We start from the raw sequence: 23,213 nt of genomic DNA on the forward strand, positions 1-23,213 counted from the left end.
TCACAAATGTATACACAAGCCCTTGGGCTTGCCTGGAAAACAGACGCTGAATTGCATTGAATTCTACATCGGGCAGGAATTGCATTTTGAATCTGGAAAGTTTCTTCTCATGACCCCTACAAGCCAGAATGTTGAATAAAATTACATTTTAACGTACTTTACCGGTTGTCCATGCGGTTGGTCAATTTGGCGGTAGGAATATGAGACAATATATCCACAGGAAACTATAATTATGTCAATTTCCATCACCTGAAGCATGAGCACAAGATACAAATAATAATACATGCACAAAACACATGCATACTTGGCGAGCTTGTGCAGTTTACATGGTTCTGATCATGCTTTAATGATCGAAATCTGAAAGCACTACCAGTGTTTTGAAAGGTTGATGTGATTATACTTTCCTATATTGTCTCACATTCCTACCGCCAAAAGAACCAACCGCACAGACAACCGGTATTGTACGTTAAAATATAAATTTATTCAACATTCTGGCTTGTAAAGGTTGTGATAGGAAACTTTCCTGTTTCAAACGCTCATTTCTGCCCGACGTAGAATTCAATACAATTCAACCTCGGGTTTCCAGGCAACCAAAAAAAAGTTGACAAGCAACCCTTGGGCTAGTCGCATGGCAACCACCAAGCAACAGCGATAAGAATTTCCAACCAGGTTGCAGTGCAGCCAGTCGGAAACATACTTTTTTTTTTAAGATTTGGAATTAAACTAAGCTTAATAAACCAACGCAATGAAACGCTTTGGATCAAAAGAACAGTGTGGATATAGAGTCGACACAGTGGACAGGCTTTGTTGCAAGAAGGAAGATGCAGATTTCAACATCTGTGGAAATTGCCAATCTTGCATCTTCACTTCCAAGCTCCGCGATTCGACCCAGTGGATGTCGCGCGCAGGGGACTCGTCCAAAAGGAGATTCCTTACTGGCATTCTCGTGCGGTGCCAAAGTGTCGAGATTCTCGAAACCATCCAAAGAGTACTGCAAGTGACATTTGGGAAAGATTTCACCTATACCAGGTCACGACAGAAGTCAAGTGTTTCAGAAGATATGACCACTTGGAGCCAGGACCGAGCGCTTGACACCAAACTTCTTGGGATGGAGATGGTTGACACTTGGGACTGGTTCAGTCGCAGCCACCACTGGACAAAATCCAACTATCTTTTAGGAATTCTTTCCCTCTGCGATACAGGGCTTCTTCACATGCTTGGAAACTTGACAAGTGTTCTTATAGTTAGAGCAAAACGGGCCTTCCTCCAACTTAACGGTGCAGGTACTTAAAGTAAAGATTCACCCATGTTGAATGCGTTTGTGCATCTCTGACCGATGTTCTATCAATTCCCTGGGTAATTTCATGTTTTCATGTGTATGTGAGCTATTGTCGTTCAAGTATGCAGAAATTCGGCCGGTATGACGTAGCAATGCGATAAAACCACCCACTACACTGGAAGTTAATAGGAATACGACTTTTAGATCGCAAAAACTTATTTCATACATGTCAGATTTCAATAATGGCCGATGTCATAATGCGAGGTTGACTTCTCTCGAATGAGCCATTTTTTGCGATATTGCTACCTCGAGAAATGTGTAATTTAACAGAGGGTCTAACGTTTCTCCAGTTTGTCTGCCTCTTCAGTCCAGGGTGCATTTCATGGTGCCATTGCGAATATCATACTCCTCTCTGACGCACAGATCTGCAGGTTGAACATGGGGATATTGTAGACTCCTAAATTGATAGCTGTAAAATCGCACTACACTAACTAGCAACTTCACATGCCGATATTAACTTTGGTATTATTGTGTATGTAGCTACGCTTGCTAGTAGGTACTATGCAGGTAGCCAGTCCATAGAGAGAATTGCATTGTGGGTGTTGTAGTAAACTTGAGCTGCAACAAATTTCCACAACGATAGTCACATGTTGCTACCAACCTTGTCACATATTAGTGTTATGCAACACTGTAAATTATAGGAATGAGTGGTTTTGGATGGATTTTTTCTTTATACTACTAACCCCTGGAATATAATATAATAACTTTTATTTCTTGTCTTACTATCTTTCTTTTTATGATATATATTGTTTTTAAACTCAGCATCGTTGGGAAGGGCCGTAAGCAAGCGTTTCATGGTAAAGTCTATACCGTTGTATTCGGCGCATGTGACAAATAACATTTGATTTGAATTAGTTTTATGACAACTTACTGACGTCCTCCACTAAGTACATTTTCATTTGAGCACCTTTGTTGCCTATGTAATGACCACACGTGAAATGATATTCCATGCAGAAGTGTGAAAGTTATCTTTATGAATTGTAGGCTAATTTGAAAAACTGGATGTATTTTTAACCCATAATAATCTAACTTCTCTTTTCAGTGCTGGAGGATGAGGATCATGAGGATGACACCTCCTCTATCCCAGAATCCACCTACTCTTTCAACTCTCAGGAGGGTCATCCAGACCTGGACCTCCTCATCTGTGCCAGCTCTTTCTATGACCCTGTCAACATGCACCATGAAACTGACATCGACACCATCGATGGAGGCCAGGAGACATGCCATGATCCAGAGCTCTGTGAGTGTTGCTGTTAGAAATGTTTTTGTGTTTTGTTGCCATCAGGAATGAATGTCAGTAACTGTAGGCTTATCAATGGTCAACCTGTAAGGGCAGTGGGGCAGGGTTGGATTGGCCATTTGGCAATTCTGGCATATGCCAGATGGGCTGGACCATTTTTTAGTTGGGTGGGCTGGTTGAAATGTACACACTTTTTTATATATACAGTGCATTCGGAAAGTATTCAGACCCCTTCCCTTTTTCCACATTTTGTTAAATTACAGCCTGATTTTAAAATGTATTACATTATTTTTATCCCTCATTAATCTACACACAATACCCTATAATGACAAAGGGAATCAAAGGTTTTTAGAAAGTTTTGCAAATGTATTAAAAATAAAAAACAGAAATACCTTATTCAGACCCTTTTCCCATGAGACTCGAAATTGAGCTCAGGTGCATCCTGTTTCCATTGATCATCCTTGAGATGTTTCCACAACTTGATTGGAGTCCACCTGTGGTAAATTCAATTGATTGAATTGATTGAATTTACCCAGTGACACCAAGGGGAAATGTTGTGATGTTAGTGAATCACATGCAGTCATGTGATTCACTAAAATGAAATGATGACAAATACATTAGTCCGTAGGTCACTCCCATAGAATTCACTCCCACTAAGGCCTACTTTGAATCATTGATATCCCAGACTTACTGTATATGCTCAGTGTGCAATAGCCTGGGGATGAGGTTAGGAGCCCTGTAATAGTAATTAACACTTAGGGTAGGTGTAGAACGTATAAGGGTTAATAAGCAGACAGACAGAGAACAAGAAGAAGCACAGAGTGACAGCAGAAAATATGCTGAGACTGGGAGGCAAACAAAATGGTGAGCTGGCGGTGTGCGCAGTGATGGGGGCTGGTGTGGATAAAATGCCAGGGCCAAATTCTTGTCCCAGTCCGCTCCTGCAGTGGGGGTACCTGTGTTACTGAATGGTTATGATAAAAATGTCATGTTTGATTAATAGGACAAATATAAGCACCCAATACATTATTATTATTTTAATCAAAGTAGACTACAATGATCATTGACATTTTGGTTGGTCAAATGTTTGTGCACTCTTCAAAGTTCCCCATTTCCAGTCCAATATGAATTTCTACCTCACTGTGTTTCTTTATTTTCAGCCAAGAGCTGCCAACTCCATGTAGCTCCATGGGCGGTGGTGGGTGCCAGCCCTACCTCTGAAGGCCTGCAGGGCTTTGGCAGTGTGTGTATGGGGGTGAAGGAGGATAGTGACACAGACTCCACCTGTTCAGACGACCCTGCTCTGATGGTGGTCCCTCGGTCCTCCACCTCTCTGTCTGGGGTCTGCCGATACAGAAACTTCATCCGGGGTCTCCCTGTTCATCTTGCCAAGAGGATTTTAGGTGAGCCACCATGCACCCCCCACCCCTCCAAAACATGTCTAAGCTATCATTCAAAGGACTCTGTGGTGTTACATGAGAATATCTATCCTCAGATGTGTAGTGGAGGGTAAATGCAACTAAACATGCATTGAAAAAAAAATGCATTGAAAGTATAGGGAGCATAACTTTTTTCACCGTGACCGGTGATCAGTTAACCCACCTGTTTATTTTACTACTACATCACTGCATATCCCCCTCTCCAGTATTCTACATGAAGAATACTGGTCTCAGCAGCTATTATCGAATCAAATCAAATTGTATTTGTCACATGTGACTGTGCATATATAATAAACAGGTAGTAGCAGTATTGTAAAAACAAAGGGGGGTGGGTTCAAATAGTCCGGGTGGCCATTTTATTAATTGCACAGCAGTCTTATGGCTTGGGGGTAGAAGCTGTCAAGGAGCCTTTTGGACCTAGACTTTGCGCTCTGGTACCGCTTGCCGTGCGGGAGCGGAGAGAACAGTCTATGACTTGGGTGACTGGAGTCTTTGGCAATTTTCTTCTGACACGCCTAGTATATAGGTCCTGGATGGCAGGAAGCTTGGCCCCAGTGATGTACTGGGTCATACGCATTACCCTCTGTAGTACCTTACGGTCGGATGCCAAGCAGTTACCATACCAGGTGGGAATGTAACCGCTCAGGATGCTCTCGATGGTGCAGCTGTAGAACTTTTTGAGGATCTGGAGACCCATGCCAAATCTTTTCAGTCTCCTGAAGGGGAAAAGGCATTGTCGTGCCCTCTTCACGACTGTCTTGGTGTGTTTGGACCATGATAGTTTGTTGGTGATGTGGACACCAAGGAACTTGAAACTCTCAACCCGCTCCACTACAGCCCCATCGATGTGAATGGGTATGTGTTCAGCCCTCCTTTTCCCGTGTAGCACAATCAGCTCCTTTGTCTTGCTCACATTGAGGGCAAGGTTGTTGTCCTGGCACCGCACTGCCAGGTCTCTGACCTCCTCCCTATAGGCTGTCTCATCGTTGTTGGTGATCAGGCCTACCACCGTTGTGTCGTCAGAAAACTTAATGATGGTGTTTAGTTATGAACTTTGTGGGCACTATGGTGTTGAACGCTGAGTTGTAGTCAATGAACAGCATTCTCACATAGGTGTTACTTTTGTCCAGGTGGGAAAGGGCAGTGTGGAATGCGATTGAGATTGCGTCATCTGTTGGGGCGGCATGCGTATTGGCGTTGGTCTAGGGTTTCTGGGATGATGGTGTTGATGTGAGCCATGACCAGCCTTTCAAAGCACTTCATGGCTACCAAGATGAGTGCTACGGGGCGTTAGTCATTTAGGCTCGTTACCGTAGCTTTCTTGAGCAAAGGGAATATGGTGGTCTGCTTGAAACATGTAGGTATTACAGACTCGGTCGGGGAGAGGTTGAAAATGTCAGTGAAGACACTTGCCAGTTGGTACGCACATGCTCTGAGTACACGACCTGGTAATCCGTCTTGCCCCGCGGCCTTGTGAATGTTGACCTGTTTAAAGGTCTTGCTCACATTGGCTACGGAAAGCATGATCACACAGTCGTCCGGAACAGCTTCATGCATGCTTCAGTGTTGCTTGCCTCGAAGCGAGCATAAAAGGCATTTAGCTCATCTGGTAGGCTTGTGTCACTGGACAGCTCGCGGCTGTGTTTCCCTTTGTAGTCCGTAATAGTTTGTAAGCCTTGCCTAGTTAAATAAAGGTTAAATAAATAATATAATAAAACAACATCCAACAAGTGTCAGAGCCGGTGTTGTAGGTTTCAATCTCAATATTGACGCTTTGCCTGTTTGATGGTTTGTCTGAGGGCATAGCGGGATTTCTAAGCGTCCGGATTAGTGTCCTGCTCCTTGAAAGTGGTAGCTCTAGCCTTTAGCTCGGTGCGGATGTTGCCTGTAATCCATGGCTTCTGGTTGGAATATGTACGTACAGTCACTGTGGGGGGGACGTCGTCGATGCACTTATTGATGAAGCCGGTGACTGAGGTGGTATACTCCTCAATGCCATTGGATGAATAACCGGAACATTTTCCAGTCTGTGCTAGCAAAACAGTCCTGTAGTGTAGCATCCGCGTCATCGTACCACTTCCGTATTGAGCGAGTCATAGGTAATTCCTATTTTAGTTTTTGCTTGTAAGCAGGAATCAGGAAGATAGAATTATGGTCAGACTTGCCAAATGGAGGGCGAGGGAGAGCTTTTTTCTGTGTATGGAGTAAAGGTGGTCTAGAGTTTTTTTCCTCTGGTTGCACATGTGACATGAGGTAAAACAGATTTAAGTTTGCCTGCATTAAAGTCCCCGGCCACTAGGTGCGCCACTTCTGGATGAGCATTTTCTTGTTTGCTTATGGCCTTATACAGCTTGTAGAGTGCGGTCTTAGTGCCAGCGTCGGTTTGTGGTGGTAAATAGACGGCTCCGAAAAATGTAGATGAAAACTCTCTTGGTAGATAGTGTGGTCTACAGCTTATCATGAGGTACTCTACCTCAGGTGAGCAATACCTTGAGACTATCTTAATATTACTCCATACCTTCCCTAGCTGCTAGTTTATATGGTCGATCATATTGCAGATTCAGTGTGTGCAGATGGGCCACCTGATATGCCACCTGATATGCACAGTGTTTATCTGGCTCTGTTCAGGGACAGCGGTATACTCTGCACTGTCTTCTTTTGTCTAGATTGAAGTACCTGTTGACATTTCCTTGAATCAGCCCCATAGAGAAACATATCAGGGCTAAATAGCTATGCCATGGTGATGACTTTGTTTTGCAAGTGTAACGCTCGTCGATATGTGGAAGAGAGGAGGACCAAGGCGCAGCGTGGTGAATGTTCATGATGTTGAATTTGAATGATTTATCCAACTAAACAGAACACTGACAAAATACAAAATGACGTGAACAGACCTGAACTTGAGAACATAAAACATGAACAGGAACAAACGACTGAACGAAACAGTACCGTGTGGCGAACAAACACAGACACGGCAACAATCACCCACAAACAAACAGTGAGAACAGCCTACCTTAATATGGTTCTCAATCAGAGGAAACGTAAAACACCTGCCCCTGATTGAGAACCATATCAGGCTAGTTGACAATGAACCCAACATAGAAACACATAACATAGAATGCCCACCCAGCTCACGTCCTGACCAACTAAACAATACTGAACAAAGGAAATAAGGTCAGGAACGTGACAGCAAGGCTACCCTTTTAAAGCTCTATGCCTCTCCTGCTTCATACCTTGAGCTGTTCTCCCTGGATATTGATGAGACGGAAGAACAACAAACCTTTGCTTAGCAATCGGTACAACAATTCTCTTGGAGGTGTTGTTAAAATGTTGTTATGAAGCCTTCATTTACATTTGAAAGATATCTGTGTTTGCATAATGATGGTCCAATTCTTATATAAAAAAAAAAAGGAATAATTTAAAATACCATAATAGTTTTCTATTTTTTAAACAAAAGACATTTACCTTTTCAACAACTGTTCAATATTTGAGTCACTATCTCTGAATAATTTTCTCATTCCATGCTTTTAAACACAAAACGCCTTGTGACATCACCTAGGTTTCCTTGGTGCAGACGGAATAGTATTTCAATCTGAATTCTCTCATTCTGTTATGAATTATCACAAGTAGTCGTCCTTCAATGGACCACATATCGATTAGATCTACAGTATGGATTGCTGTAACCTTTGAGGGATGGCTGCCTGTCACCATACCCTCAAATATTTAAGTGCAGAAGCTGTTTGTTTCAGGTCTTCTAGACAAGACCTCTCTGAACAGCTGCAGGGATGTCTCCCAACACTGGCGATACCTGACGGAAGACACTCAGGAGGACCTTAATGCCAAGAAGATGGTGGAGAAACAAGCTATGTTGATGCAGGTACTGTATGGTAACTATTAAAATACCACACTCTAAATCCACCAATGACACATAGATTTTTTTCAGGACAATAAAGATATTGATTATTGAAGAAAAATAAGTAGCGGGAGCTGCTCTTGAAGGGGAATAGTACTAAAAAAGCGAATGGAAAAAGAATAACTACAAATAAGTGCTAAGTGAGTCTTGCTCTTAAGGCAGAACTGATCGGTTTCCGCTAGATGGGACAGCTGCAAAGTCAAAATTGTCTATATTGTAAAAAAAAAAGTGTGTTTTTTGGGTGCTTTTTGGTCTGCATTTAAGGTAAGGTTTAGTAAGGTTAGCAGTGTGATTAAGGTTATGATTAGGTTTCCAATCAGATTTTAGGACTTTATGGCTGTGCTAACTAGTGACCACTATGCAGTCATCTCAATAAATCCCAAATGGCACTCTATTCCCTACATAGTGCCAAATTTTGTAACCACCTGATTTAGATTTAATGTGTGCGTCGTTATAATCCCCAGAGTATCTTGAGCCACTTTTAAAATCAATCAAACACTCAATATCTTTGCCAAGTGGCATAAAAAAATCAAAGTCAAGGCACTTGTGTGGGTTTGCAAGTTAAAAAGCTTTTCATGGGTGGGCTAGTTCATTATTAAAATACACCAACACGTTTCAGCTAACGGCTTCACCTTGATGAAACGTGTTGGTGTATTTCAATAATGATCTAGCCCATACATTAAAGAGTGACTGAACATGCCAATTGGCACTTGTGTTTTTCTGTTTCTCATTAGGAAACAAAGATTTCAGTCTTGGAGGTGTGTTTTCTGACCAATTCTACATTTGGTTAATGTTTGTCCCCGTCACACACTGTAGATGCCATGCATAAGCCTATTTCATAAAAAATCGAAGATAACTGAATAAATATTAAATTAATTTTGACATTTTTGGCAAGGATGTTTAAGTTGTGTAATATTACATCTAAGGTATTTAGTGCAGTGTATGTATATATATATATTTTTTTTTTTTAAATGCGCAACGTGTTGTTTTGTGCTGGGCAGGTCTGCCTCACTGTCTATGATATTGGATAGAGAGCAATCACTGTAGCTGTTCACCCCATTTTAGTAGGTAAATGGACATCATCAAATTAAAACCCAACCTACATTTACCCGTTGTGACACACGGATGTTCCAAACGCCGTTTTAGACCAGACTGACTTTATGACCAAGATTATCCTATTCACACTTTGTAGTAAATTTTGACACTAGAATAACTGTTTCTGACTCATATCGATGCCACATAGGCCAATTTCAAAGGGATTCATTGCTCTTTAAAGGCTTTTTAGCTTGCAAACCCACACAAGTGCTTGGATTTAGATTTTTTATGCCACTTAGCAAATATATTGATTGATTGATTTTAAAAGTAGCTCAAGATAATCTAGAGATCACACAGATGACAGGTTGTCCATTATCATCATGGCATGCTAAGTACATGTTAATATAAACCTGTGTGACTTTTCTCCCTCTCTCAGAGCAACACTACAGGTGTCAGCTCTACATATGCCAAAGTCCGCAAGGTCCTAGTGCCCATCAGGGAGGATGAGAAGCACATGCACCACGGAGAAATCTTCTCCAAAATCAGACAGGTAAACACATCACTATCTACCTTATTATCATATCAATCAACGTCACCACTTATCCCAAATGACAAAACTGCTCTAGGGGATGCTGCTTTCATCGTATGTGTGTGTGTGTGTCTCTTGGGGCTTGTGAAAAGCAGATGACGATTCTATTCTATATTCTGATGACTAGGATATGATCCTCTGACGTTTGTACTGGCTATCTGTGGTTGTCTGTCCTACAGGAGAAGGGCTTTGAGGCCATCTATGCTGGCGTTAGAACCCGAGCCATACAGATGGAAGAGCGGAATGTCTACTGTGGAGTGTACAACGTTCTGGTGCTGCTGGACAGGTCGGTAACGGTAACCACAGTGTCTTTGTAACATTATAGCACCTGCTGCATGCAAATAATACAGTAACAAGGCCTATATTTCAAAGTCTGGGAGTGCGTCTGAAATGACACCCTATTCCCTATATAGTGAACTACTTTTGACCAGAGCCGTATGAAAAAGTAGTGCATTGGGGCCATTTGAGACGTAACTGATGTATCTTTGTTGTGGTCAACAGGGAAGACCCCTCCAGGGTGGTGCACTACAGTGGAGGTCAGCTGGTGGCCGTGGGGTCCAAGGACCGCGTGGTGCGTCTGCTGGACGTGCTGACACTGAAGGAGGTGTACCCGGTGATCCAGGGCCACGCCGGCTCCATCAGGGCCCTGCTGCTCTGTGAGGAGAGAGGACTGGTCATTAGCGCCAGCTACGACCTCAGCATCAGGTAGGAGGAGGGTAAAGAAATAGAAATATAATTACTAGAATGGGCATCTCTAGTCAATGAGACCATCATGGGTAGTTTGGACCCGTTTTACTCAATTCTATGGGTTTTTGAATTTGGTTTGAAAACATAGCAATGACTGTGATGAAGAATGACTGTGTTTTTAATGCTAAACTTGTGATTTACTGTCAATTGTAGTTGACCTTGCTAATTTAGGTGTTGATACTTATTGAGTCTTTATGAATGACTGGTTTGATATATACTGTACATTCACTATAGGTGTTGGAATCTGAAAACAGGCGTATGCCTTATGCTCTTCCGTGGCCACTTGGGTACCATCAACTGCCTGGACCTGCATGGGAATTGTCTAGTCTCAGGGGCCAATGATTGCAAAGTCAAAGGTAAGTAAGTGTCACACGTAAACCTCACCGGCCACGTTGCGTGTGAGCGTTTACACATACATGTTATTTAATAATTTCACCCACACCATTCAATATGTGTGAACGAGCATCTGCATAGCCAGGCACTAAAATAGAAGTTGGTTCTATGTGAGGCGCTCCACATGCTGCAAGTTCCCTCCTTATTGGATATCAGGAAGATACAAACCCACGTGGATGCTTGAAAGACAAACGAGGAATGATAAGGAATAACTAACTAAAAACTAGCTAGGTTTCCCTTTTTATCTGTGGATTAATCGTTGGAGTAGAAAAACACACGATTTTGTATGACTCCGTGTCAAAATTCTACAAAGAACCAGATAAAAAGAAGACTATATGTATGTCAGGTAAAATAACAACCCAATGTTCATGTCCCATGACAAACTACAAGCAACAGCTAGCTAGCTAAATGTCTATGAATATTTGATGTGTGTTTCGACCCCTAATTAATATAGTTGGTGGCTGGTGTAGTCAGCATGTCAGGCAGTTTGATTGAAAATGTATCAACCTTGTTTTGTGTGTTAGTAACTTTGTGTGCTTTCACCTCCACGGCAGTGTGGAACCTGCAGACAGGGCATTGCTATGAGAAGCTGAAGTTTAGGCACCACAACCCCATCCTGTGTGTGAAGATAGACAAGGCTCTAGTGATGAGCAGCTGTGACAAAGGGCTGGTCAAAATGTGGGGTATGGAGACCGCCTCACTCCTCAAGGTAAGATGGTCTGTACTCTGTCAGGTCTATGTCTTCATTGACCTTTTTACACAAAAGGCATCCATATCTTTTATTTTCAGGAGTCTTATCTAGTGGTCAGAAGAAAAGATGTACAGTAAACTCAAACAAGGGCACATGGAATTGGGTCTCCCATTTCAATAGGTTTCGATTTAAATGTTTTTTGAGTGAAATTGACACTGTCCTCACCAAAGTCCCTGTCTTGTCTTCCAGGTAATCGATGCCCACCAGAGCTCTGTAAAGTGTCTGTTCTTCGACCAGTGGCACATCCTGTCAGGTGGTTCTGATGGACAGGTCATGGCCTGGAGCACCAACTGTGACATAAAGAAGAACCTGATGACCTATCGCCATCCAAAGTGAGCATAAAAAAATGTCATACAAAAAAGAACAAGTACTTTTGTTTTTGGTATTGTTTTTGACTGGTTTATCTTGAGGTTCGTTAAATGCTGTGAGTGTGTGTATATGTTTGTCATCCTCTAGGGAGGTCCTGGCGCTGATCTACCTTTTCCTGCGTGTCATTACCGGCTGTGGAGACGGGAAGATCCGCATCTTCAACTTCCTGACAGGGGACTGCCTGAGAGTCATCAAGGCTGGGGGTCAACACAGCCCTATCCGGTCCCTGCACACACACAACAACAAGTAAGTACTGTACTGTCCCTGCACCCACACAACAACAAGTTAGTGATCATTAATTTCACTTAAATCAACAAGTGAGTAATCATTCATTAAATTTTTACTTTGACAACCATGATTTTACCCAGAAGCGTATGTCTTTAAGACATCTCCCTCTCTTCTCTGCCCCTCCTGGTTCCATTTAAATCAGTCAACTTCGGTACAACATACTATGGGGAGTCACACTCTTGAGACTTCGGTTGAAGGATGTAAAATCACGCCTGACGGATTGCTTGGCCTGGCTATACCAATTAATAAGATGGCAAAAAATGCAACCTAGACGACGAAGGCTAAGCCGGGTTAGTGTTCGCGACCATGCCCAAATAAATAAATAGATACTCACGATTGTTGTCTTGTATGTCTCGGCTCGGTGCATGCTCTGGCATGCCCTTGCTCAAATCAGTTTGTGTGAAGGACTAGGGGATAGCTGGCACTGTTCCCCTACTAGTCCACGAGCAGGTACTCTTAACAATTGTGTAGCATTCTTAAGGGGGCTTGGTGTTTCTGATAGTGACTTCCTCTTCCGAGTGCCCGTACCTCGGCTGTCCGAGTTTTGGGATGCGGAGATGGATTGGCTCTTTGGTCAGAGCAAATGTTTTGTCTGCCTGGGTGTGTGTCGTTTGCTGCCCGCTCTCAACCTGACTCCAGTATGCTCTGTCACCAGTTATGGGAGGCTACTCGAAGAGAGAGGGTGGCCAGTTTCGGTGGGTACCCCGCCACCGCCTGTGTCTGCCTCGGTCAAGCACTGCTTGCCCTTTCTTCCCAGACTTGTCAATGAAGGGTCCGGTCCCACCTCGGTAATCCAGTCCTACATAGACTTTTGAGACCATGCTAGCTAAAGCGCTGCATAGCGTGCTAGCCAGGTTAGCTAACTCATCGAGGAGAGCTAGCTAATACTAGCTATTCCTGCATCCGATGGAGTTGCTTGGGTAGCTCTGTTGTTTAGTATACGTAGCGTTAAGTCGTTTGGTTATTCAAAATGGATGGTGCTGCGGTCAAAGATGCTAGCTAGCCTAGCTTAGACTAAAGAACATCCTGGCTAACATTGGTTACAATTTTTTTTCACTTCCAGTGAATGAAGCTTACTAGTGTTCCCCCGGCATTAGGCCGGAGAAAGCGGGGCTTGCGTGCTCCTCCAATTAGGAAGCAGCCCCCAAATCACTGGCTCGGGTAACCCTGGAATGAGGGGCCTTAGCACAGGTCTGAGCAACCAGTGCGCCACTCTGCAAAAACATTACTGTGATGGCAGTGCCCCCACGTTTTGTTATGGTAAACGGGGTGCTACATCAGCCATTTCCAGAGCCCTCTGTGCCCATAAGGGTCCGGGCTTAATGCAGGCTATTCAGTCTCATGTATTGGAAGCTTGTACATGTTTAATGCCCCATTGGTACCCCACATTCCATTCTGTTCATGGTGTTCAGGGGGCATATCAATCTTACCAGGATGGGAGAAATAAGTTGGGCAATTACCTTTCTGTCCACAAGGGGCACTCCTCCCCATAGGTGGCTCATAATATATAATATAATAATATACAGTGCAATCGGAAAGTATTCAGACCCCTTCCTTTTTTCCACATTTTGTTACGTTACAGCCTTATTCGAAAATGTATTAAATTATTTATTTTCCTCATCAATCTACACACAATAACCCATAAGGACAAGCAAAAACTGATTTGTAGAATATTTTTAAAATGTATGAACATTTAAAAACAGATACCTTATTTACATAAGGATTCAGACCCTTTGCTATGCGACTCAAAATTGAGCTCAGGTGCATTCTGTTTCCATTGATAATCCTTTAGATGTTTCTACAACTTGATTGGAGTCCACCTGTGGTAAATTGATTTGGAAAGGCACACACTTGTGTATATTAGGTTTCACAGTTGACAGTGCATGTCAGAGCAAAAACCAAGCCATGAGGTAGAAGGAATTGTACGTAGAGCTCCGAAACAGGATTGTGTCGAGGCACAGATCTGGGGAAGGGTACCAAAACATTTCTGCAGCATTGAAGGTCCCCAAGAACACAATGGCCTCCATCATTCTTAATGGAAGAAGTTTGGAACCACCAAGACTCTTCCTAGAGCTGGCTGCACGGCCAAACTGAAAAATCAGGGGAGAAGGGCCTTGGTCAGGGAGGTGACCAAGAACCCGATGGTCACTCTGACAGAGCTCCAGAGTTCCTCTGTGGAGGAAGGACAATCATCTCTGCAGCACTCCACCAATCAGGCCTTTATGGTAGAGTTGCCAGACGGAAGCCAGTCCTCAGTAAACGGCACATGACAGCCCACTTGGAGTTTGCCAAAAGGCAGCTAAAGGACTCTCAGACCATGAGAAACAAGATTCTCTGGTCTGATGAACCCAAGATTGAACTATTTGGCTGAATGCCAAGCGTCACCTCTGGAGGAAACCTGGCACCATCCCTAAGGTGAAGGATGGTGGTGGCAGCATCATGCTGTGGGGATGTTTTTCAGCGGCAGGGACTGGGAGACTAGTCAGAATTGAGGAAAAAATAAACGGAACAAAGTACAGCGAGATCCTTGATGAAAACCTGCTCCAGAGCACTTAGGATTTCAGACTGGGGCGAAAGGTTTACCTTCCAACAGGACAACGACCCTAAGCACACAGCCAAGACAACGCAGGAGTGGTTTCTGAATGTCCTTGAGTGGCCCAGCCAGAACCCGGACTTGAACCCAATCAAAAATCTCTGGAGACCTGAAAATAACTGTGCAGCGACGCTCCCCATCCAACCTGACAGTTTGAGAGGATCTGCAGAGAAGAATGGGAGAAACTCCCCAAATACAGGTGTGCCAAGCTTGTAGTGTCATACCCAAGAAGACTCAAGGCTGTAATCGCTGCCAAAGGTGCTTCAACAAAGTACTGAGTAAAGTGTCGGAATACTTATGTAAATGTGATATTTCAGTTTATACATTTTTTATAAATTTGCAAAAAATTCTAATGCCTGTTTTTGCTTTGTCATTATGGGGTATGGTGTGTAGACTGATGGGTAAAACAACAATTTAATCAATTTCAGAGTAAGGCCTTAAAGTAATAAAATGTGGGGAAAGTAAAGGTCTCTGAATACTTTCCGAATGCACTGTATGTCATTTAGCAGACGCTTTTATCCAAAGCGACTTACTGTCATGCGTGCTCCCGGGTCACATATGGGTGGCCCCGGGAACATTGCTGATTCCTGCCTGTAGCTCATTAGTCCCTATGAGGTGTCTAGTGATGCAGGTTATGGGCCCTGTAGGCGATTGGTGGTTGGTAGCAGAGTCGAGGGAACAAGCAGGGTTGGACACGACCCCTTGTACCCAGGGTGGACCGGGCTTTAGGCAAACCTTGGCACATACACACAGTTTTTTCAACCCCAAGTTTCACAGTGTTCATGCATATCAAATGTTTTGTTTCTCGCACATGAGAGTTTGATGGAAAGTGTCCCTTCTCCACGTTCAGACACACGGTTGTCAAGAGTGATGGAAATGGAAAAATAATCAATCTCTCCCAGTCCACAATGTGGTGTTCCGCCCCTTCAGATGGCACTTCACAGGAGGCTCACTGTCTGCTCCGACCAATGGCGTGCATGCGCAGTGTTGCCCTGGATCAAGCGAAAAGTGACGTCAGGGTACTGGCTACAATTTGTTGTGCGTCCCCCACGCTTCTGCAGTGGCATCACGTCAACTGTTACCGAGGCCTCAACGCCCGTTTTGAGGGAGGAGATATCCTCCCGTCTCTAGAAGCAGGCAATCTGAGTGGTTCCTATGTCGAAGATCCAGGTTGGCTGGTACAGCCAGTACTTCCTGGTTCGGAAAAGGAATGGGACTTTACCTCCCATTTTAGACCTACAGTACGTGCCCTCAAAAAGCACCTCAGAGTCTACAAACTCTGAATGCTCATGAGCTGCTGGCTATTATAGTCAATTGGCTGGTGGCAGCGGAGTCGAGGGGGCAAGCAGTGTTATACACATCCATGCTACTTTCCTGTATTCAGTCTCTAGGCTTCATAAGAAACCTGAAAAAGAGCTGTCTGACCCCATCTCAGCACATTCCGTTTTTGGGTCTCGAGCTAGACTAATTAGCTTATTGCACTTTTCTATCCCCACGGAGGGTGTCCAGATTCCAACTCTGCTTAGCCATATTTCATCTGAGGCACACAGTGCGTTTTTGCCAGTGCCTACGCCTACTGGGGATGATGGCTTCTGTGATGGAAGTTGTTCCCGTGGGGCTGTTGTTGATGGGGCCCTTCCAGCGCTGTGTGCTAGCCACTCACCTGGATGCATCTTGCAGCCTAAGCCGGTTGCTTCAGGTGTCCCTGTCATGCCCATGGGCCATGGCCCAGTGCTGGGACCCTCTGCTATTGTCAGGGGTCTCCCATGGGCTGAGTGTGGGGTAAGCTGTACGAAGGCAACTCTATTCGGGGGGTATGGACCCTGGTGCTGAGTGCACTGCATATCAATTACCTGGAAGTCCTAACAGTCTATCTGGCGCTTCTCCCTGCTTTTGTCGGGCCAGCTTGTGCTGGTCAGAGCCGACAATATGTTGGTGCAATATGTCAGTGCATCAACGATCCCGAAGAGACTCTGTCTCTCTCCCTCCTAACTTTGGATCGCTCCCTATTGCTGGGGAGCAGTGCACACATACTCTCCCTTTGGGGATGCATGTCCTCGATTGCCTCTAGCTTGGGTCCAGATCTTTTATCCAGATATCACCCTCTCTCAGGAATGGAGGTTTTCGGCAGGGCCGACGTAGATATTTACGAAACGCGCATTGTCGTCAGTTTTTCTCGATGAGGAAGCCGAGCGTTGGGGAGGGTGCTCCTGGAGGGCTTGTAGTTTAATTTTGTGCTACTCGTAGTCCAAGCAACCATGGTTCGCGGAGATCGGCCGCCTATTGGGCAGGGTCCCGTGGCAACTCTCGCTGTGCAGGGATCAACTATTCCAGGCGCACAGGCAGGTTTGGCACCCTCGGACAGAAATATGGGGTCTGTGGACTTGGCCCCTCAGATGTCCAATCTCGCGGCTAGAGGTTTACCACCGAACATGCTACTATTCGTCCGCAAGGGCTCCTTTTTTCCACGGGAGGGCTGTATGTGTGCGTGGTAGTCAGACAGAAAGCCAGCGGGTGCAGTATGAAAAGATGCGGGAGGAAGAAATCTGTCCTGCACAGACCTCTACTTTGGTCCCAAAATAAAGGAAGTGTTCCTTTTCAGAGCAGAGTCATTCATTCTCCACTTTGAAAGTGTACATGGCGTCTATTTGAGCGTGTCATGTGGAAATGAATGGCGCCACAGCAGGGCTTGTGTCCTGGAGGGTTCTTAAAGGATGGGCGCCATCTCAGGCCGGTTTCTCAACCTATTCCGCCGACTTGGGATTTGGGTTGGGATGCTCTGTGTGTGGCCTCCTTTTGAACCACTGGAGTCTGTGGATCTGAAGATCCTCTCCTGTAAAACCTTGCCCGAGGCTTTGGCCTCAGCTAAAGGTTCCTTCACGCGTTATTCGTACATCGTTTCTGTACTCAGTTCGCCCAAGACGACTCTTAAGGTGACGTTGCGTCCAAATGAGGCCTTTGCCCTGAACCTCATGGCTATGTCCTATAGGTCCTTAGCTTTTGAGACATTTTCCTTTTTGCCTCCTCCTTTTGGTTCTGAAGAGCAACAGAGGTTACATGCTCTATGTGCTGTGCTAGCGTTATGCACATACATTTTACGGACCAGGAATGTTCGGTTATGTGACCAGCTTTTTGTCTGTTTTGCTAATCCAGTTCGTGGCAAGGCACTCTTTATCCAGCTGGATTGTGGAGGCTCCCTTGCAAATAGCAGCAAGGGTTACCTAGCGGTGTACGTGCGCACTCCACCAGGGCCCTGCCAGCGTTTTGGCTGTTGTTTAAAGGGTTGACTATAGGAGATATTTGTGCTGCGGCGAGTTGGGCATCACCACAGACTTTTGTGAGGTTTTATCGCTTGGATGTCACTGCTCACAGTGTGCCACATCTTGTGGGGGCATGTCTGAGTGGTCTGCCATGGGCCGTTTCATTTAGTATCTGTTGGAGTCGTCATGGGGCGTGGTTCTATTTCCCCACAGTGTGTTGTACCGAAGTTGACTGACTGAAAGGGAACGTTATGACTATAACTACTGTTCCCTGAAGGAGGGAAATGAGGTCCAAAATCTGTTTGGAAACACGCCACCCGTTCCTGGGCTCGGTGAAAAGCGGTGTTAAATTGAAGGAATGAATCCGAGTTTCACACTTATCACCTTTGGAAGGTGGGGCTTCCAGCGAGGCGCGGATTACATTGGCCTTGTCAGGCGTGATTTGAGATCCTTCAACCGAAGTCGCGGGAGTGCAACTCCCCATAGTATGTTGTACCTCTCATTTCCCTCCTTCAGGGAACAGTAGTTATAGTCATAACTTTGTTATTCTTCCTCTCTTTCTTTTCCACCCTCCGTCTCTCCCTCCCAGTATGGTGGTGAACACGGGGACCAGTGTTCTGATCTACCAGTTCACCAGGGTGCGCTGGGACTACTCCGTGCTGGCCGAGAGGGAGTTCTTTAACGAGTTCAGGGGTACTCTTAAAAGCATGCTCAATAAAGACAAGTACCCCTACTCCAACGTGCGGGCTGAGCGCATGACACAGGTGGGCTCGTCCAATCGTAAGATCTACGACCGTGAGGGCAAGAAGCCGGAGAGGCCCGAGCTGTCCCACCACGCACGCTCTCTGTCAGCCCCCAGCATGCGCCGAGCACAGGGTAAGTGTCTTTGGGTCTGGTAGCCGATTAGCCTACTGCTAGCCTTAAATTCAACCTGAATATCGCTCGCTTTTATTAACCCCATGTCTTTCCAGACACCTTCCTCTACCCTCATGATTTATCTCCTGTCTCTCATCTATGTCCAGACAAAACCCTGAATATTGCTCTGAAATAGTGTGTTATTTCAGTTTGCAGACACCTCTGTATTCATTGATTGTTACATGTATGTATGGCATAACAACCATATAATAGTGGTCTACAGAACATAGAACATGGGATAAAGCACAAACAGACTGAACCACCAGGATAGGCTAATATCATCCTGCTGTGACTATACTTTATCAAGGTCTCTGACATAGAAATATAATTTCCATGAGGATGCAGTCAAATTGCCATGATCTGAGACCCTTTTTCCTCGTTCTACTAATTATATTTCTGTGGTCTCTCTGCTCTCCAAAGCTGCGCAGCAGGAGTCTATGAGGCCGGCCACGTGGAGTGAGCTTCAGGGCCACCGTAGGAGCCGGGCCTACATTGACCTGCAGCCAGAGTTCATCACCAAGCCCCCCTCGGCCATCTCTCCTGGAAGACCAGTCAGCGGACACAGCCAGGACTCCCAAAGCAGGGCCAGTCACACGCTCAGGAGCGAAACCACTGGCTCAGGTGAGATAGAATGGAATGCAATAGAAGTTGAACGTAATTGAGAGAGACAGAATCGAGACAGACTATAGTCCTTATGGCTGTATAACAAAGTGCGTGTTTACTATTGTTCCTTGTAATCAACCGTATATGCACCCTCTCACAGCCAGGGAGCTGTCTGTGATGACTAAGTGGGTGCTGACGCGCAGCGAGAAAGCAGTGAAAGACCGAGTGAAGAAGAGGGGGCCCCATCGGCCCGTCACACCTCAGCATGTCCTCCTCAAGGTCAACTCCACCCACCAGCCGCAGAGAAGCGACCAAGCCGGGGCCAACATGAAACTCAACGCCCAGGTACGAGATGCCTGGGGCTCCCCTCCACCTGTCCAGGGGGTGGATCCAGAGCCCCACGCCTCACCATTCCCACCTACAACCCCAAAACAGAGCCCCCAGAGTCAGTCACAGAAGGCCCCAGCAGGACCCAGCCACCAGGTCTTGCAACATGGCATGACCAAGACCTACGTCCCCCTTATGACCCGCACTCTGGATCTCAAACTGAGGCAATCCCTCGACAGCCGTGAAGTCTGTTCCAGCAGTCCCTCCCCAGCTGTGATGCGGCCTCACACCAGCCACGCAGCTTCCACCCAGCGCACGCCATGCCCCGAGCCAGAGAAGAAGAGGCCCCAGACCTCCTGTGGTATAGCGGGTCTGGCGGTGCGTAAGGTGGGGGCATTCACTACCACTGCCCAGTCGAATGTCCAGGCCCCGCAGCGCATGTTCATGAAGGTGAGCAGCAAGCGGCCAGGACGCCACGTGGACTTTGAGATGCCCAATAAGACCATTAGCCAGTACAACCCTCTAGACCCATTCAGGTATGATATGCATAGAATTACACAGAGAACAAATACATTATAAGATCTCTATGATGGTATGCCTTTATGTTGCCAAACTAATTTTAAGTATTTCTTGATTTCTTCCTATCCATCTATTAATTAATTTATTCATTAATTCACTCAGGGAGCGTGGGGCCTTCAGGCTCCACACAGACACCCAGTTGGAGGAGTACTTCAGGGTCCAGAACCACCAACTGAATCAGCAGGGGGAGGGATGCTATAGGACCAGGGATGACCAGGACAGACAGAGGAAGGGGGTCTGGAAGATGAAGGTCAAAGGTGTCCCTGCCTTAGACTTCCCCAAGCAGGACCAGGTGTATGCCCCTGAGCTGGGCCATGAGATCTACATCTGAGATTGTCTGAGACTCAGCTGGACAGGTGTTTGGCTGGCTAAACCCAATACACACATGGAGCTTTTTGAACTGTGTGACCATGCCAGGGCAAGAATAGAGCCCAGGGCTTTTGCATGTATGATTCTCCCCCCTGGTGGCTTGTCTCTTGGTTTGCTGATCCTGAACTTTCTATGCAAGAGTTATTTTTAAAGAGACTATGTGCCCCACTACTTGTGTATCATGTAAATATATAGATGCATTTCTCTACTCCCACCAATCCATATATTATTTTTGTAATCTGATGAGGAGATAGCAGATTATTTTCTTTATCTGGTCTAATGAATGATTTTTACCTCACCTGTTTTGTGTCAGAAATTTTAATTTTTTCAAAGTGAGCATATGTTGATATGTTCCAAACTCAACCTGAATATTGCCCCAGTGTCCAGTAGGGGTCAGTATAATACCATCTGTGTTGGTCAGTCAGCTCAGAGAGGTCATAGGGGTTTCCATCCCAATAATCTCTCCTTCCTCCAGAACTAGGCACTCAATCACTACTCCCCACTGAAGTCCACAAGCGATGGGAAAAGGTGAGAGGAGGAGAGCACTTAGATGAGAGAAGGAATTATACAACGAGCAAAGTGATGATGCTGTTTGTATGTGGCTGCAATGAAAGTGAACTGTGCGGGTGATCAGGGGTGTACTCATATCGTTGATTCTGTTGAAAAAATGCTGGCAACACTTTACTTGACACCCAGCGTCATAACACGTTATGACATGACCATGTCATAATATGTCATAACAGCTGACATAATGTCATAACACGCAACCTACCACACAAGGCAAAACATAACATTACACCATAGCCTACTTGTCAACAGTGTGTATTGTATGTAACAGTATGCAACAGTATTTTCAGAAATGTAACATATTAAATTATCATTGTAACTGCGCACATATTGATGTCATACATGCACCTACCACAATACTCTGTTGCTGATTACTGGGATGCACGCATGAGCAGATTTCAGGAGCAGGACAAGACACCCTCTTTTTGACTGATGACTGACATAAGGGCATGTAAGTGATAGGCCTATCTGGCTTATATGATTATGATGGTGTTATAAAGTGCATTTTCTTAGTCCAAGTAAAATGACACAGGATGGTCATAATGCATGTTCCAAAAAATATAACTGTTAAGAATTCATTACAACAACAACAAAGGAATTAAGAAACAAACTTTCAAACGAAAGGAAACTTCTTGCCAGGGAAATAAATAATTTAATAACTGTGGGTTTTGACACTAATGTAGGTGTCATAACCACCCATTAAATAACCCAATATGTCACAACAGGTGTAAATATATGGGTTATGACCATATTATGACAGGTTATGTCAGCTGTTATGACATATTATGATATAACGTGTTGTGACACTGGGTGTCAAGTGTTACCAACGTTTCTTAAACAGAAGCAAATGGAACGAAACGGGGTTAAACCTACCTGAATTTGTCAAATAGAAACTGTTTGGACTAATGGTTACACCCTAGATCAGTGTGCAAGGCTGGTATTGAATGTGTCACTGTCTGTTACCTTGATTACTACAATTTGTCTCTCGACCTGTTATAAACTTTTATTCATAGGCTAGGTTATATCAACCTCATGATGGACATAGGGAACATTTGAGTATCATGTAGTAGCCTAAACCTATCAATGTTACATTGAATGGAATATGAATGAGTCATCCAATTTTTTTATTTTACCTTTATTTAACCAGGTAGGCCAGTTGAGAACAAGTTCTCATTTACAACTGCGACCTGGCCAAGATAAAGCAAAGCAGTGCGACAAAAAACAACACAGAGTTACACATAGGATAAACAAAAGTACAGTCAATAACACAATAGAAAAATATATATACAGTGTGTGCAAATGGAGTAAGGAGGTAAGGCAATAAATAGGCCATAGTAGCGAAGTAATTACAATTGATCAAATTAACACAAGTGATAGATGTGCAGATGATGATGTGCAAGTAGAAATACTGGTGTGCAAATGAGAAAAAAGTAAATAAAAACAATATGGGGATGAGGTAGGTAGTTGGGTGGGCTATGTACAGCTGCAGCGATCGGTAAGCTGCTCAGATAGCTGATGCTTAAAGTTAGTGAGGGAGATATAAGTCTCCAACTTCAGCGATTTTTGCAATTTGTTCCAGTCATTGGCAGCAAAGAACTGGAAGGAAAGGCAGCCAAAGTGGGTGTTAGCTTTGGGGATGACCAGTGAGATATACCTGCTGGAGCTTTACCTAGCAAAGACTTATAGATGACCTGGAGCCAGTGGGTTTGGCGACGAGTATGTAGCGAGGGCCAGCCGACGAGAGCATACAGGTCGCAGTGGTGGGTGGTATATGTGGCTTTGGTTACGAAACGGATAGCACTGTGATAGACTGCATCCAGTTTGCTGAGTAGTGTTGGAGGCTATTTTGTAAATGACATCGCCGAAGTCGAGGATCGGTAGGATAGTCAGTTTTACGAGG

At 44.7% G+C, this 23,213-nt stretch overlaps 1 protein-coding gene and 1 long non-coding RNA gene across 2 annotated transcripts in view; one reads left to right on the plus strand and one right to left on the minus strand.

The window, feature by feature from the left end:
• The first annotated feature begins 534 nt into the window (after positions 1-534).
• fbxw10 (F-box and WD repeat domain containing 10) lies at positions 535-21,942 on the plus strand. Its single transcript, XM_071409537.1, has 15 exons — positions 535-1,283; positions 2,382-2,579; positions 3,740-3,982; positions 7,765-7,892; positions 9,400-9,513; positions 9,732-9,838; positions 10,054-10,257; positions 10,534-10,655; positions 11,247-11,401; positions 11,633-11,775; positions 11,900-12,058; positions 18,543-18,829; positions 19,289-19,489; positions 19,632-20,334; positions 20,480-21,942. Exons 1-15 carry the CDS (start codon positions 746-748, stop codon positions 20,706-20,708), a joined length of 3,531 nt encoding a protein of 1,176 aa, XP_071265638.1. The 5' UTR covers positions 535-745; the 3' UTR covers positions 20,709-21,942.
• LOC139580654 (uncharacterized) overlaps positions 10,108-23,213 on the minus strand; it is a 38,834-nt gene continuing 25,728 nt past the window's right edge. The window contains exons 3-5 of the long non-coding RNA XR_011676081.1: positions 11,922-12,038; positions 11,609-11,733; positions 10,108-10,206 (exon numbers count right to left, since the gene is read on the minus strand). This is a non-coding gene — a long non-coding RNA (uncharacterized lncRNA). The remainder of the gene's footprint in view (positions 10,207-11,608; positions 11,734-11,921; positions 12,039-23,213) is intronic.

The sequence above is a fragment of the Salvelinus alpinus genome, chromosome 7, assembly GCF_045679555.1.
Source record: "Salvelinus alpinus chromosome 7, SLU_Salpinus.1, whole genome shotgun sequence".
In the NCBI taxonomy this organism is placed as follows: Eukaryota; Metazoa; Chordata; class Actinopteri; order Salmoniformes; family Salmonidae; genus Salvelinus; species Salvelinus alpinus.

Bases quoted from the DNA above. Each gene is read 5' to 3' on its own strand.
- fbxw10 (XM_071409537.1), top strand. From the start codon at position 746: ATGAAACGCTTTGGATCAAAAGAACAGTGTGGATATAGAGTCGACACA. The intron at 2,580-3,739 runs GTGAGTGTTGCT...CTTTATTTTCAG, and splicing joins ATGCCATGATCCAGAGCTCT to CCAAGAGCTGCCAACTCCAT. The intron at 7,893-9,399 runs GTACTGTATGGT...TCCCTCTCTCAG, and splicing joins AACAAGCTATGTTGATGCAG to AGCAACACTACAGGTGTCAG.